The sequence below is a fragment of the Pogona vitticeps genome, chromosome 4, assembly GCF_051106095.1.
Source record: "Pogona vitticeps strain Pit_001003342236 chromosome 4, PviZW2.1, whole genome shotgun sequence".
NCBI lineage: Eukaryota > Metazoa > Chordata > Lepidosauria > Squamata > Agamidae > Pogona > Pogona vitticeps.
Window position 1 is genome coordinate 37,705,997 of NC_135786.1, and position 16,742 is coordinate 37,722,738.

At 39.7% G+C, this 16,742-nt stretch overlaps 1 protein-coding gene across 1 annotated transcript in view; it reads right to left on the reverse strand.

Moving 5' to 3' along the window:
* The window catches only part of LGR6 (leucine rich repeat containing G protein-coupled receptor 6), a 157,619-nt gene that overhangs the window by 46,900 nt on the left and 93,977 nt on the right, over nucleotides 1–16,742 (reverse strand). Inside the window, exon 5 of the mRNA XM_020782370.3 lies at nucleotides 6,826–7,041. Coding sequence (XP_020638029.2) covers nucleotides 6,826–7,041 — 216 coding nt within the window. The remainder of the gene's footprint in view (nucleotides 1–6,825; nucleotides 7,042–16,742) is intronic.

Sequence of the window (16,742 nt, forward strand, 5' to 3'; positions counted from 1 at the left end):
TAAATGGGGATTTAAGAAAAGCACATTGTGACTAATACAATCTGCTCAGAAGTCCTACTCTTATTACTTATCCTTGGGTAACCAGTGACTTTTTTTTGAAGCCAGTGTAACTTCAACTATATAAAAAAGCTTTGCTCTTTTCCCTGCCAATTAAAAAAAGAGGTACAGCTCCTCTGGATGGTGCAGATGATTTCATTTCAATTTCAAAATCTGGGAATGCCCAGAAAGATGAGGAGATGACATCTATATCTTAGGATAGTTTCTAGGTTTTGCCATCATCTCTTGACAAGTCTTATGAACAATGAGGCTAAACAACTTTCCTCCCTCAGCAAGAATGTGCAAAATCTATTTGTGACTGCCAGATATGACTAAAGGTGAGAGGCTGCTTTTAAGGTTCATTTTAACAGAACACAGGACTTATCTACACAGGACTTTCTCTTGCCTAGAAAGTATCTCGCATCCCGTGTTACAAGCGCACAGAAGAAATGGATGGGAATTGTTGTACAGAATTCCTTAGTGGGGAATGTAATTTATTAGCAGCGGCTGATGCCCCTAACTTCTTCCAGACTGGAGCTTGTATATTTTGATGTTGGCTCTTTCCGCCATCAATGTAGGATCAGCCGTGTAGCTCCCATGGGCCGAAGGTGTGCACAACAGGAAAGCACATTGCTGCACCTGGAAAGGTCATGTCCTCAGCCATGAAACTGCTGATCAGGGTTATCCAGAAGTATTAATCAGGCTGTAAATGACAACTTCCTTAGTACCCCTCCGCAGCTGTTCTTTGGACCCCCCTCCCAAAGGTGGCTATTTCAGTAACTCCCAGATTAGAACAGTACTTAAGTTTATGGCAGTGACAAGTCCTCCTTCTGCCTCCACATGCTTGTTTCTTAATGCAGTCTCTTGCATGTACAACTAGGTCAAAACAGATGTTACCTTCAGTGTACAATTAGCAACCGCACCTATTGTTTTAAAACACTTCATGCTAAGCAATCACACCTATTTTTCCCCACATATTTCAAGGAAATTTCTCTGTCAGATCTTCTCACATGAACCACTTATGTCTACAGCATCATTTAGTGCAGGTGTGCATCATTGTTTTTGTTGGAAAATTCCAACCTTGAATGCTTCTCTGTTAACAGCGAGTGTTGGTGAGGAGCACAATCTGTACCTCCCACTAGCTTAGAGGGTGCTTTTTTAATGCCTCAGAGACCTTGAGGCCCCTCTGTTGTTAGCCATCTCTCCGCTGCCATCTGTTTTCTGTACTCTCATATCTGTGTGTAGATGTTGCTCTACTACATATATATATGTAGAGCAACATGTTCATGGCTTTAAATAAAAATGAACTTTAAATAAAAGCCTTTTCTTTCCTTTGACCAAGAAGCATCCAGACCGATCATTTCCCTTTTCCAAGGGTAGGGCTGGGACTGGGCAGGTCTCTCCATGCTTTTATCAGCACCAGAAAGGGAATAACTAGATTCCAAATCCCTCCAACAGTTTTGTTCTTCAGAATACCTGGCAATGGAGCTACGAAATGTAGTATACATTTATTTTGCAAGTTAAATAAGTTATGTGAGATGGTCTGATGGAAAAGTTTTCAGGAAGTTCATTTATTCCCTCTGAAGGACAGTCTACATGTTATATTTTTCTTCTGGAGAAACCACAAATTATGTTTATGTAGCTGTTTGATAGAAAGTGTGCATGATGCTTCAGCGCATTCATGACTACGTCTGCTGCTAGTATAAAAATCTACAGTGCGGTCTGTGCAAACCCACATAATAAATGTTATAAACTAAGTGTAAACCAGTAGCCCTCATATGTGATTTCCAGTGCTTTCTGTGTAGTGCATGTAACATATAGAAATGATATAGAAAATCTGGTGTCCTCTAGGTGGATCAAACCACAGTTCCCACTATCCTTCACTATTGGCCAACTTGGCTGTGACTGACAGAGTAGTACAAAACATCTGGTGAGCACACTGGACTATCTATTACTGATTTAAAGAATCCCTGAGCCTGAAACATAAATGTTTTATGGTCTGGAATCACTAGACATGACAGAGTATTACATCTTTTTCCTCCCCTGGAGAGCACACTGATTACATCCCAGAGAAAATTTCCTAGAAGACCTTGGAGCAAATGTGAAGATTACAACTGGAGAAGATGCCTACCCCCACTGTTTATTGCATGGCTTTTGAGCACTTGCCCCTGGCATTACATATGATCTTTTTGGGGTTGCAACCTGTTCATCAGTGTGCTGTAGGTGGCCATGCACCCTCTCCCTTTATACCATTCCTGATTTTCAAGCTTTGGTATGGACCTCCCATCATGAAAAGTTGGAATGCCTTTACTCACTCAATGATCCATAGGGTCACTTCCATCTGTGCAGTTCTAAGATTATTATTATTACTTATGCTTTGTTTTTGACATTTGGAGTACAAAGGTAAATTATGCTGCTATTTTTGGTCCCACCCATTTTATTTTTGACCCCGCTGATCAAAGGAATGCTCTCGCTGAAAAACTTACCCTAAACTGAATTTGGTTTCTGCATTCTTTGGTTTGCATACTAACTCATACCACAAAAGCCTGTAACACTATGGGGGGTCTTCCTCTATCATAAGCATGGATATCTTTGGGGAAACAAAAGAAACACTACCTACCTTTCTAATAATCAAGGATGGGGACTCAAGTCATGGACCTTGCTATCAAGTTGGACTTAAGTCACACCAGTGACTTGACTTGGACTTGAGTCAGGTTCCCCCCCCCCATGACTCAGATTCAACTCATGGCTTGGAACCCACCCACCCTTCCTTTTCTTCTGGGGCGGGGAAGTTTGTTTTTAATAGGGACTTGGACTTGCAGCTTGGGAGTCAGGACTTGCAACCAAAGACTTGGACTTGGGGCTTGGACCCAAAGACTTGCCAACATCCCTGCTAATAATTCTGGACTGACAGACTAATTCTGACTTACGGTGACTCTCCCAGGGTTTTCTAAGTATAAACCACTTAGCAGTAGTTTACCAGTTCTTCCTTCTAATGGTCCTCTGAGACCCATGAAATTGCTCAAGGCTACATAGCTGGCAGGGCATATGATACCATCAGCAACATGTTTTCTGGATGCTCTTCATTGACCTTTCTTCCTGAGGACACAGTAGGGACTTGAACTCTCAGCCCCAGACGATCTAACTCACTGCACTATGCGAGCACTTCCTGCCTTTCCAGTGACATACAAAAGCACCAAAACGGGGAAATGGACAGTTGGTGAATGAAATCTGCCTTTTCTTTTAATGTTTTGAACCTTACAAAAACAAGCTTAGGTAACAATTTTCAAACAGTTTGATGAAACAACCATACACACTGGGTAATTTATAGATAATGGAGTGGGCACATTTATTTTGAATTCAGGCCATCCACAATTTTCAGATTATAATGCATTTCAGTAGAAATCCATTATAATTCAGTGAGAAGAAAGTAATCTACATATATAGCATTTCTGTATATGTGTGTTTCAAGTGTTTTTCATAGACAAGGGAGTATATTGGAAGTTGCCATGGTGCATAAGATTAGACTCAGATTTGATCTTGCTTAGAAAAGCAGTTGCTAACTTGCCTCATTGATTTCAGTGCTTCTACTCTTTGATCTTTGCTTCCTCCTCCCACTTTTTCTTTTAGTGCTTTAGCTTTTCTAACAAGCTGAGACAGACTAACATGGCTACTTCTTTGAGAATCAATTATCAGTTTACAGTGCTTACTTAATTCCTCTAATTATGCTGTGATGATTATGCTAACCAGCCCTTTGCAAATTTATGAGCACTATTTATATACAATTTTCATTTTCTGAATCCTTGATTCTATTCCCATGTAGACTGTGCACATAAATCTGTTAGACTTGTGTATTTGACCATTATATTCCATGGAACCTCATGCTCAAATAGGCATATTACTCTTAAAGGTGCCATTTGACTTTTTTCTTCCCATGACAAAATGAACAAATTACTCTTTTGACTAAATAGGAAAATGTAAGTGAAGCAGGGACTGTGGAACTGGAGAAGGGCAACACTCTACTAAGAGAATATTTCATTTATGTACAGTATATAAATGTCCAAATCAGGGACATAGTGTCAATATTTTGTGTGGCCACCATTATTTTCCAGCACTGCTGTAACCCTCTTGGGCATAGAGTTCACCAGACCTTCACAGGTTGCCACTGAAGTAGTCTTCCACTCTTCCATGACGACATCATAGAGCTGGTGGATGTTAGAGACCTTGTGCACCTCCACCTTCCATTTCAGGATGCCCCACAGATGCTCAATAGGGTTTAGGACTGGAGACATGCTTGGCCAGTCTATCACCTTTACCCTCAGCTTCTTTAGCAAGTCAGTGGTTGTTTTGGGGGTGTGTTTGGGGTCGTTATCATGCTGGAATACTGCCCTGCGGCCCAGCCTCCGAAGGGAGGGGATCATGCTCTGCTTCAGTATGTCACAGTACATGTTGCCATTCATAGTTCCCTCAATGAACTGTAGCTCCCCAGTGCGGGCAGCACTCATGCAGCCCCAGACCATGACACTTCCACCACCATGCTTGACTGTAGGCACTACACACTTGCCTTTGTACTCCTCACCTGGTTGCCGCCACACATGCTTGACACCATCTAAACCAAATACAGTAAGTTTATCTTGGTCTCACTGGACCACAGAGCATAGTTCCAGAAATCCATGTCCTTAGTCTGCTTGTTTGCAGCAAACCGTATGCGGGCTTTCTTGTGCATCATCTTTAGAAGCACCTTCCTTCTGGGACGACAGCCCTGGAGACCAATTTGATGCAGTGTGCGGCTTATGGTCTGAGTACTGTCAGGCTGACCCCCACCCCCACCCCTTCAACTTCTACAGCAATGCTGGCAGTGCTGGCAGCACTCATACATCTATTTCCCAAAGCCAACCTCTAGATATGATGCTGAGCATGGGCACTCAACTTTTTTGGTCAACCGCTGAGTGGAACCTGTCCTGTTATACCACTGTATGGTCTTGGCCACCGTGCTGCAGCTCAGTTTCAGGGTTTGGGCCATCTTTTTATAGCCTAGGCTTTATGTAGAGCAGCAATTTGTTTTTTTCAGATCCTCAGATAGTTCATTACCATGAAGTGCCATGTGGAACTTCCAATGACCAGTCTGAGAGAGTGAGAGCAATAACGCCTGCTCCCCCTTCACACCTGAGACTTGTGACACTAACAGGTATCATGACACCAGAGAGGGAAAACGGCTACTTGGGCCCAATTTGGACATTGTCATTTAGGGGTGTACTGGCTTTTGTTGCCAGTGGTTTAGACATTACTGGCTGTATGTTGCTTTATTTTGAGGGGACATTTACACTGTTATACAAGCTGTATATTCGCTGCTTTACATTGTAGCCAAGTGTCATTTCTTCAATGTTGTCACATGAAAAGATATACTAAAATATTTATGAAATGTGAGGGGGTCTACTCACTTCTGTGATATACTGTAAATATGGGCTTTATGTCCATATTCTGTCCCTGACAATAAATATCTTAGGCAGCAGGGGAAGATCCTTACCCCAAACCCTGAAATATAGGCTTAATATTTATAAGCCAGGTATGTATATTCAAAAACAACTGAAGGTATTAATTATACAATGCTTTTGTTTCTAGTAGTAGTAGTAATAATAATAGCATGGATGGTTGTCGCTTCTTCTAAGCATGCCAAGAAGATTTGTAAAATGGGTTTGCAAGAGCCTGTGAAAATAAACTGATTCTCTAATTTCTCTTGCCCCTGTCTTTTCTAGGCCTTTCTCTCAAACAGTCCAGCTGAAGTTGAGGTTGATGCAGAAAAGGTTTAGAAAAGGCTCTTTTCCTCACTAGACTTCTCTAAGTCTTGTGTCTTTGCACAACATACCTGCTTTGTTTTTCCTTAGCATTACTTTTCCTATTATGTTTTCCTTGCATACAACATGTATTTCCAAAGTGAAAGTAGCTGTTCCGACCCCATATCCTATAATGATGACAATAGTTCTAGGGTAATTGGTAATAATATGTAAATTTCTTATGAATATTAAACAATGTTTGCTAATTAATTTACAAGCATAACCCTTTATTTTAGTATATGAATGCATCAATAATCTGCTGGTTACTGCAGCACCTGTCACTTGCTAAGCTTCCCCGCCCCCTCACAAAAGTAATAGTCAGCCATTACTGACTGGACAGTGTTTACTTTTTCTGACTTGCTTATAAAGCAAATATGGCCCATATGGGAACGAGAAGTTACCGGAAGCAGTACAATTTATTTCATTTGTTCTGTATATGGTAGAGGTTTCCCTGCCTGCCTGCCAGCCTATCTGGGGGGCATGGTGGAGAACAAAAGAAAGAGAGAGAGAGAGAGAGAGAGAGAGAGAGAGAGAGACTTCACAATACAAAGCAGAGTCTAATAGTTTAGTTCTCTATGTGAACAAAGTAAGCTCTGCAATGGGACTTACAAGTAAGTGAGCAGAGAAGTGCAGCCTAATAGCACAATTCTATGTGCACGTCTACTCAGGACAATATCTCATGGAACTTAATGGGCCTCCTTAGCTGGTAAATGAATACAGGATTGCAGCCTAAAACTTCTAAAACCATTCCTTTATGTACTTGACAGGCTACTCTTGGACTCAGGAGATTATTTTGTGAGGCACTGTCCAGAAAGACATGATCTAACAGCTACCATCTCCTGCTGTCCAAATAATACTTGTGATGAAATTAGTGCATTATGTCCTATAGTACATTATGATGAAAAGATATCAGACCATAGAAACGGTAAAGTAAAAATGAATGTGAATCACTTACAGAACCACAAGGCTGGTGAGGTTCTCAAATGCATAGTCAGGAATGTGCCAGATCTGGTTGAGTGCCAGAGTCATGGCCTGTAGAGCTGGCAGGTTATTGAGTGCTTTGACCGGGATCTCTGTCAGGGCATTATCATCCAGCCAAAGGTGACGTAAGGAGGGTAGCCCCTCAAAACTCTTATCCGGTACCACAGAGATCAAATTGGCATCAAGGCGCCTAAAGAAGAGGAAAAGAGATAGCAAATCAGATCCAAATCAGCACGGCTTTTTGTCCACTATGTAGAAATTGTTCTGTTTATTTCCACTTCATGATTTTTTTAAAAGCAGGCAAGTCACTAAGTGGCACAGCCCTCCATAGAAACTCAGGAGACAGGACTGATGGATGGCATCTTTCTTTTGAAGGAATGCTTGCATCTCCTGCTTTGATACGACAGGAAGCGGAAGAAGGCACTGAGTCTTATATTGAAAGTTGCTCCTAGGACATTTTTCTGTCTCCTGCATCAGTCGTGGTAACCTAATGAAATTATACCGCATGACTATTTGGGTGATCCCAGGTACTGGCTCCAGCTGCCAGACAATACAGCCACAATGTTATCACTGCTTATACTGGCTGCAACTTATTAAAGAGTTGCAGTGCAACAACATCTTATTCTGACAGCTGCCCACTTCCTGTATGTATGTATGTATGTATGTATGTATGTATGTATGTATGTATGTATGTATGTATGTATGTATGTATGTATGTATGTATGTATGTATGTATGTATGTATCAGTCAGTCAGTCAGTCAGTCAGTCAGTCAGTCAGTCAGTCAGTCAGTCAGTATCAATCAATCAATCAATCAACATGTGTACCAACACAGAGTTAATGATGGAAAAGGCACTTAAGTTGAAATACCATCCTAGCTGTCTATATAACTCAGTGAGTTGAAGTACCTGGCTATGATGCTAGGACTGGGGTGGTGGTGGATTCCTCACTGTGCCTCCTAGAAGAAGAGCCAGCATATGCATCCTCAGGCAAGCTGCACAGTCCTAGAGCATGCTCAGAATAAGGGACTGCTAAACCATTTCAGAGTATTTTAAACCTAAGAAATCCTAGAAAATCTGTGAAGTTCCAGGGACAGGGAGCATCATAAGGGAGCATTCAACAAGATCTGAGGACCACAGGTTGCAAACCATTAGTCTATTGTCCATCGTCTTTGTTCATTGACACCAATAGCCAGAACAGAGTTTCTCATTATTCTGTATCAAAGCTCTCAACTATGGTTGGGAAAATAATGATGCAGTATCCCAAAAGTCATTGTTGACAAAGTTACTACCCCAACAACATGCTATGCAGATGTGGGCTTTACTATTGTGTAGTTTTCTTTCTTCTACCATTCCTCAACAGCATTTTGGGATGGACATACGGTCTGGCTGCTGCACAGTTTGCTCCACCCTTGCTTCCATGAAGTGCAGCAAAGACAAGGTGTAACAAGTCTTTGCTGGAAAACTTATCTATGCAGACAGGCATTTAATAACAACTTGCAATGGGCCTAACAGTTTCAGTACTAAGGGTAGGAAAGAAAAAGTGTGCTAAAGAAAGTCAGTGCAGCACATTTACTTCCAAGCATGTCAGTTTGCTGTAAATTATGTTATGTATTTTGCTTTCTGTCATTTCTCACACATATCTTAGGGTCAAACTAGACGTTAAAGGCAATACATATTATCTCTGACTAACCTTTTTTCTCTCTCAATGGAACTTCCACAAAGACCCTTTGTCTCAGCCTCAAACTTGCAAGTTAAGTCTGTTTTTGCATGCCAATGACTAATCACACAACCAAGCATGCTAAATTCAAGATAGATTCATGAGGAAAATAAAATCCTATAACAAACTCCCAACACTCTTTTTTTGGGGGGGGTGGAGAGCACTTCTTCTAAAACACATGCTAAACATTGGCCAAAATTCTCTTGCACAATTATGAAAAAAAAGCCCATAATCTTTGGCAGTAAATTGTCATAAATTAAGAAATCTGCATTGGCTGTATGGTGCAACTCAGTATGTAACACCTAATGCCTGTGCAGGTTACTTAACTTATGGCAATTTGCTGCTTAACTACAACTACATCTCTTGCATAACTGGGCAATAGGATTTCAGCCAATATCTGGTTTCACCCCAAGTCCTGGAACTCTTGTGTGAATGAAGTCATTTATAGGCCTATGAAACTTATAATCAAGGACTCTAAAGGTCTTACTAATTTGCCCATAGTCCCCACAGACCAGTACCCTGTTTATGATGGCCATGTTTAACACAAGTACAGCATTTCATCTTTATAGTTATGACTTTATTAGAGCTACTGTTGTTGATTTGGAAGGAACATTGTTTTGGCTATGATGCCTTGCTTGTAACGTGCCTATTGGACTGCTACCTGCTCAGCCTGTGTATTCGTAAATAAAGAGTTATTACAAAACACACACCAGAATTGTATGTTCTTATAAAGGAAATTCATCCTGAAACGTTACCATGGAGATGTCACCACAAAGGGAAATGGGGAGGGAAAACAAAAACACTGGCAAATTTAAACAAATGGTAACCTTTCCCCCAGAACTAGAATCTGCCTGGAGTTTGTGCTTGCTTACTGAAGTAAAGTTAGATTGTCCTAAAAACATTCAAACGAGTTCATTCCTTAAATATGATGACTCCAAAATGCAACTTTTCCTGAGGAAGAGATGGAAGGAAACTTTGCTCCCTTGGCACCACGAAGCTGCTAATTATATCAATTAAGCAAAACAAAAAAGCAACCACATGGCTCTCTTCTTTCTGCACTGTGTGATTATGACTTCTTAAGCACCGTCTGTTATGGTTTATACCTGGGATAATTGGGCAGATTAGGAGACAGAGTAAGCTAGTGCCAGCTTGCTCTATTTCTACATAGATGTTTAAATTTCACTTTTGCTGTGTTTCTTAGATCATCCTCTAGCTAATGGGTGACTTTCCATCATAAGTGTTAATCCTGCAATAGGATGTTAAGGCCACTTTAAGAAATCAACAGGAGACTTTGGGCTGGTTTGGACGTAATGAGCCATGCATCATGAGCTGCAAAAGGCTTTGGGATCACACATAGACCTTTTTTTGTGCAGACACAAGGCATGTGGAAGCTTTTGCTTCTTTCTAGATTAACTCCAGCTCTCTGTATTAGAAAAAAAAACTATGGTTAACAACCAGTCAAATCCAAAATCACGTTTTATGAAGCTGTCTTGTTTCAAATAACCATAGTTATGGTTAACAGCAGTTTAGAGTTCAGATGAAATGCTCACCAGTGTTTATTCTAAAGGGAGACAAAAGTTTCTGGTTTCCTCACAACCATCTCAGAGAATGGGAAAAAGTGGGAAGCCGTCAGATCAAAGCTCACCGAAGCATGTTTTCCCAATACTCACTCACCCCTGCATGCAACTACTATCTGTGTGTGCAAAATTGTTGGAAGTGCCTGTATTTTTGACCATCATCTCTTATGGTTGCAAGGTTTTCCAAGTCCTGAAAATGCTATGATTCTTAATCTGTTTTCCTCTCAAGATCCCCAAGACCTAGATCTTAAACAGCTCCTTGAAATCAGCAGAAAGCAATGGCATTTATATTTCACTACAGATCTTTCAAGTTTTAAAAAATATTTTCTTATTCTATCACTGTGGGATCCTGTTTTTACATCCTTAGTATTTGGCTCAAGAAAGTAAGATGAGGGCACCATTTCTGTTTTCTGTTGCATAATTTGTGATGCTGAATATTTGTAATGTGACCCTGAACTATGCTCAAAAACTGTTCTGTTTCACACTGCCACATGGTAGACATCATTTCTGCAAAGTGAAGATGGCTAATCTATTTAAAATTTTCTGGGCTTGGGCTGCTATTGTCAATCTCTCACACACAGCCTTGATTTGGAGGTTAAGAGGCTGCGAAGTAGGATCTCACTGTTTTTATGTTCTCATCAGCGCCATACTTAGAAATTTCCTACCATCCTCATTATTTTAATTAATCCAAAATAAAAATAATATAGGAAAACAGTCAAGGCACTATATAACTAGATCAGGAAACAAGAAATATTGCTTCACATTCCTTCATGATAATACAATTCTCATGTTGTGTGCCTTCATGCATATCCTGTTGAAATCACTGAGAAACTGATCTTAAATACTTACTGGGCATCCTAATACATTAGTGCTTGTCTTGTTACTCATCAGGAAATCCTTTCTAGCACAACTTATACTGTTTCCAGTTATGATGAATACATATAACCCACTATAGATTTGGGCTATGGACTCCAGATGTTCTCTTCAAAAGCATGGGCACTGGGGCTTGCTCACTGCATAGTAACAGTTCCACTTCAGCAAAAATGTTCAAATAGTAGCTCAGGCTCCATTCCACTTTGCGGGGAATAAACATATTTGAATCAGGTTTTGGTTTCAGTTTAGGTCTTAATTTATTTCCGGCACTGTGACTGAATTTACCATGTGGCTAGAGTTGATTTTCAATGGTGTGAATAAGTTTCATGCACTCAGATGGGAAAAAAGGTCTATAGGGAAGTAGGTTGTTATGTAACTAGGTATTTCTTAATGTATATTCCAGCTGTTGAGGAATACAAATGGAATCAATCCGTTCAATCCAGTCCATACAATCCATTCAATAATGCTATGTTAACACAACTCATATCTGGAGATATGAGTCCACTGAACCTTTTGAAAGGGAGAAGGACAGGGGTCGCTCAGTGATAATCTCTTGCCAATTCATTTAAATTGATAGGTAATAGGACAGCTAATTCACACTTCTGCAAATGTGAAGAAATCTGAAGTCATTATATATATATATATATAATATTATTAACAAAAGCTCTTCTTTGCAACATGGTCAGTCTAAATCCTAGGCCCTCTTACCTGATTCACCACAATTATTATTACCATGTCTTGCCTAATGAGTTTTGAAGAATATATCTTTTATACGAACATTTATAAAATCTACCCCAAATGCATTTTCCTAATATTTAGTTTAAATAATACATAATAGAATCAACACAATAAATAACCCAGATTGCAATTTGTTCTCAGAGTATGCCAGAAGATCCACCCCATACTTATATTTTTTTTTGTTCTTTTCTGCTTTCTTCTGTGATCTTTTCTTTCTGTCAGAGTTCCTATTGGATGCTTTTCAGTCTAAATACATCACTCTGCCTGGGAAAATTCTCATTCGTCAAATATTTTGCCAGTTGGACAGCTATTAAAACCACATGCACAGAAATGCAGAATTTCTAGCCACCCCTCTGGTTTCCTTCTTTTCAGTTTCATTAAATTATATATAGAATATGATTGCTATTCACTCTTAATTTTTACGGTGCTTCCCAACTGTCTTGCAACAAAACAGCAGAAATGCAAGATAATGTAAATGTCTTACAGTCTTTTCTATGCCTTCTAAAATATTTGTAAAAATAACACAGCTAATATCATCTTTCAGACTGGGCTTATTTTTTTTTCTTATCAAGGGCCTAATATGCTTTAGGACTTTGAATAAATAGCATCAGCAGCAGCAACAGAGCTGATGAGCATATGCTGAAGAACATGAATGATATGATAAAGTCTTAAATGTGTTTTTTATTGACCTTGATTAGGGAGATCCATGACCCTGAACCCGCTTACTTAAGCACATGACTTGTTAAATTTCCTTTAGTGACAAGGCAAAGAACAGTGAAGATGGGTGATAGATCCCAGATGTTCCATACAGTAGAAGTATCTGTGCAGCTGGGTTGATAGGTCCCAGATGTTAAACATGGTAGATATGTACATGTTGCAACAGGGCAACTGACAATTCCCATATGTTGATTACCACAAGGGTGTTAGTATGCTTAGAACTAAACTACAGTGAGGTGTCCAATAAATTGTGTTAATCAAGATTTATACAACTATATTTCTTTAAATATTCAATTGCATTACTGTCTTACTCTTTGCTAGTTCGAATATCAAGTAGAAATAGACAGCTGAAATTACCAAAGGTGCTATAGCATTGCTTCAGGGCATTATGGGGGGGGGGGAGCTCTCTTGGTGGTTGATTTCTCTGTGTGTGCATGTGCTGGTAACTGATTTGCTTCCTCAGAATGTCTCTGACATAACATTTTTCTGGGAGTTCTGTTAAAAAATGTGGTTGCCAGTGATAGTTACCAGCCCCATCTCGCCCAGTATGTTTCTACATTTGGGGTACTGTGTGAAAATAAAATATAGGCTTTTGTGTAGTGTCCATAGGAAACAGTTCAGCTGGCAATGAGGCTGCAGAAAAGATATAGTTGCAGTTATTTCTGTCCTCCATCCTTGAGTTAATCTCTATCTTCTTTGTCCCTCCTCCAAAACAGGCTGAAAGCTCTACTATTAGAATCACCAGTTTAGCTGCTATTCCCAACAGATTTCAATTCTCCACACCTTTTCAAAGGAAATCATTCTCTCTCCCTAAATATAAAGTGCTAATCCTTCATCGATTCAGCTACCTCAAGCACACTGCCTGAAGATTTTTTTTTTTAAATGTTCCCATTATGTTATTTCCCCCATTAAAACCATCTGCCTGCTAAGGTTTTTATTCGCCCAGTGAGACGAAGCATACAGATTCTCACGCAAGTGTAAAATTGCAAAAAAGCAAGTGGGGGGAGATTTACATGAGGAAAATATATGGAAGGAGGTCTTGCCCCATCTCCCTTGCTGCTAACACCATAGTGCATATCTAATTTGCCTCATCTTCCTGTGCACCATAGCCTGTACGTGGTTTCCTCCACCAGCACAATCTCACAGGAAATATGTAAACTGGATGTTCCATACATCATATTCAGTTTGACTCTCCAGTTTGGCCCCCACCAAAGGTGAAACAGGTGATGACAACTGTTAAGAAAATGATTTTAGGGAAGAGATTCTTCACCATTTCAGCTTGAGACCTATTTGAACCATCGATGTTTCTGCTTCAGACATCCCAGAGAACAGATTCCACATGATTATATTTGCTAGCTATGTATTACTAGAAGACAGATGCTCCCATATTGTGAGTGAAAAGGCTGTATGGATCTGTTATTATATAGGGCTCTGATTGCAAGCTTTGCATAATGATTGTTATTTGAGGCTTCAGGGTCAGAAATCACTGTAATTCTTTCACAAACCACATAATCATAAAAAAGAGAGAATGACCTAGTGAAGTGAGGCCAAAGCCCAGGGCCCCTTAGCCCAATCCTTTCTTTGAATGTCCATCTGGAGAGCAGTACATAACATGGGCAGAAACAAAAAGACCAATGTTAATACAGAGTTGATATGGATGTGACAAAGTGCCACTGACCATGGTTTCCTTTGCATCCTTGTTCCATTTCATTTGACTAAAAAAGTGTTACAATCAGAGGGCAAGTGGCCAGACATATACATGGCTACAAATGTGAATTTTGTTTGTACTTCACATATATTGCCTTTTCTGTAACCAATTGGTTCTTGCTTGTTAGCAAATATGTTTAGCTGCAGGGCAGCCCACAGAATCAAAACATTTCACTCTTATAGTCATCATCAAAGCTTTCAGAACAGTTTAGTGTACCTGGACACTCTTTGAGTGACCTGCAAATGACTTTTGTTTTGTTTTTTGGGGGGGGGACTACAAAACCAGACTTGAGAGAGAAACAGCTGAGATTAAGTTATATATAGAGATGGTAGAAATCCACCTAAAAGGACTGAATATCACTTAAAGTTTCTTGAATCATTACCAAGTGCGAAATCTTACATTGGTTCCAATAGTTTGCCATTTGTGTTAATTATGCTGTAGACACACCTTGTAGGCATGTCCTTTTCAAGGAGAAAGATGGAACAAGCGAATGAATGAATGAATAAACAAACATACAAACAAACAAATATCATGTAGACTGATAGCCTATTCCTTTATCTGTATCTCCAACTGGTCAAGGGGCCATGTACAGATATCATAGTCTTATAGTCTCACTCTTATGTCTGAAGAAGTGGACTTGATCCACAGAAAGTCACATTAAAATATAGCAGTTAGTTAGTATTATGCTGCCATAGTGATTCTGTCTGTCTCTTGCTGCTGCTTTGTTTTACTTGTTGTAGTAGTTGATAATTTATTGCCATTACTTACTACAATGGTTGAGGACTTCCTTGCTGTGTTGTTAATTATTCCCTGTCCCTGCCTTTTACTACTGCTTTCACTAATTAAAACAACAACCTAGAAGTAATAAAAGAATAGCCTAAAACTTGAACACTCCCATTAGAATACTTCAAAATGCCTTTAAAAGGAACTAGTAAAGTAACTTCATTGTTGTTTGCTATGTTACCTTTGACTTCATTATGGCCTTGCTATCAAAAACAAAAGGGAGGTTAAACCCCAACAGCTGACAAAGAAGCAGAGAAGAGAGAGCAAATGGTCATATGGCCCCTGGTCATATGGGATACCTCTCTGAGAAACTGACTTGGAATGTGTTCTCACATATCAGCCTGCCCTGGCCCACTTATCTTTGAGAGAAGCCCTTTGCTTGGCACTGACACTCTCAGAGATTCCTTTGGTTGTGACATGACAGGGCACCATCTTGATGGCTGTTCACAGACCTTGCAACCCCTTTCCAAGGAAGGCTTAAGCTGTCCCTCTCCCTGTTGTCTTCCTGACAGCTAAAAGAAATATTTTATTAAGGCAAGGTTTTAGCAACAGGTCAGCTGCTGAGTAAAGAGCTTTTAAGAAGGAGTACTGTGCTCTCCCCCCCCCCCGGTTGAGTGGCATTTCAATCAGTTGTGTTTTAATATTACAACTTAACATGTTTTCACTGTACTTGCTTTTAAAAATCTTGTTGCAAACTGCCTCAAGCTCCAGTTGGATATAAATAAAGTAAATTTTATTTAAAAAATGAAATAGGAGTAATGCATCTCCTGTACTGGCCTGCATTAATACTCTAGTTACATGTCTATAAAGGAACTGTCAAAATCTTTAGCGATCTCCCCTTCAAAAGAAGCCAAACACAGATAGTGCTACACCCAACCACCAAATGTATAACCACTTGGAAAAACATGCAAATAAAAATGTTTTCTCAACATAAATGCATCCCCAAGGCATAACCCCATGCACCTCCAACTACACAGCAGAGTTTGCAAGGGTAGTAAGTGGCTATGTAAATCCTGTCTTGTCCTTTCAGAGGAGGACAAGGAGTTGTATTTTTATTCTCCTGACATGGAGGAGGATAACACAGTTTTTTCAACTATTGATGGGAGTTCCTTCCATGGAAAGGAAAAAAAGGTACTGCAAAACATCTGTTGCATGGACATTTAAAAGGTAGATGATCCGTGGTTTATTTGCCTCTTTTGTTAACAATCAGCCACTCTTTCGGTACTTGTTGTATGTGTGTTCCTTGATCTAAATAAGGAAAAGGCAACAGTATTCTGCAGATTGCCAAACAGAAATTTTGTGGAAAGGGGAGAGCTGTCTTGCTCTTCTGCTGAAGGTGAGGGATCTCATGGGAGTTGGAGATACCTCTCTGAAGAATCTTTTCATGTTCAAGCCTAAATCAATGAGAATGAGGAATTTAAGAGGTGATCTTCACATTCCTGGCATCGAGTAGCTTCTATCCAAATCACTATGACACCTATGACTCCTTTGACTGTGAATTTTGAAATTCACAGTGACTTTATGGCGCCTTTTCAACTAGCCAGAAGGCTCTGTCTGCCCTGAGAAATTCATAATTCATAGGTTACATTAACAATACTGTACTTAGCCATAGCTTTGCCACAAACCAGCTCTGTGCCAATAAATTATAATTTGACGTTAAATTACCCCAATCTATTTATTTTCCTTTTCATCCTTTAAACTCTCAGTAGAAGTGGTTTCTCCCAGTGCAAAAATAAAGAACACATTCTATAAAAATGATTTATATGAAGCAATATAT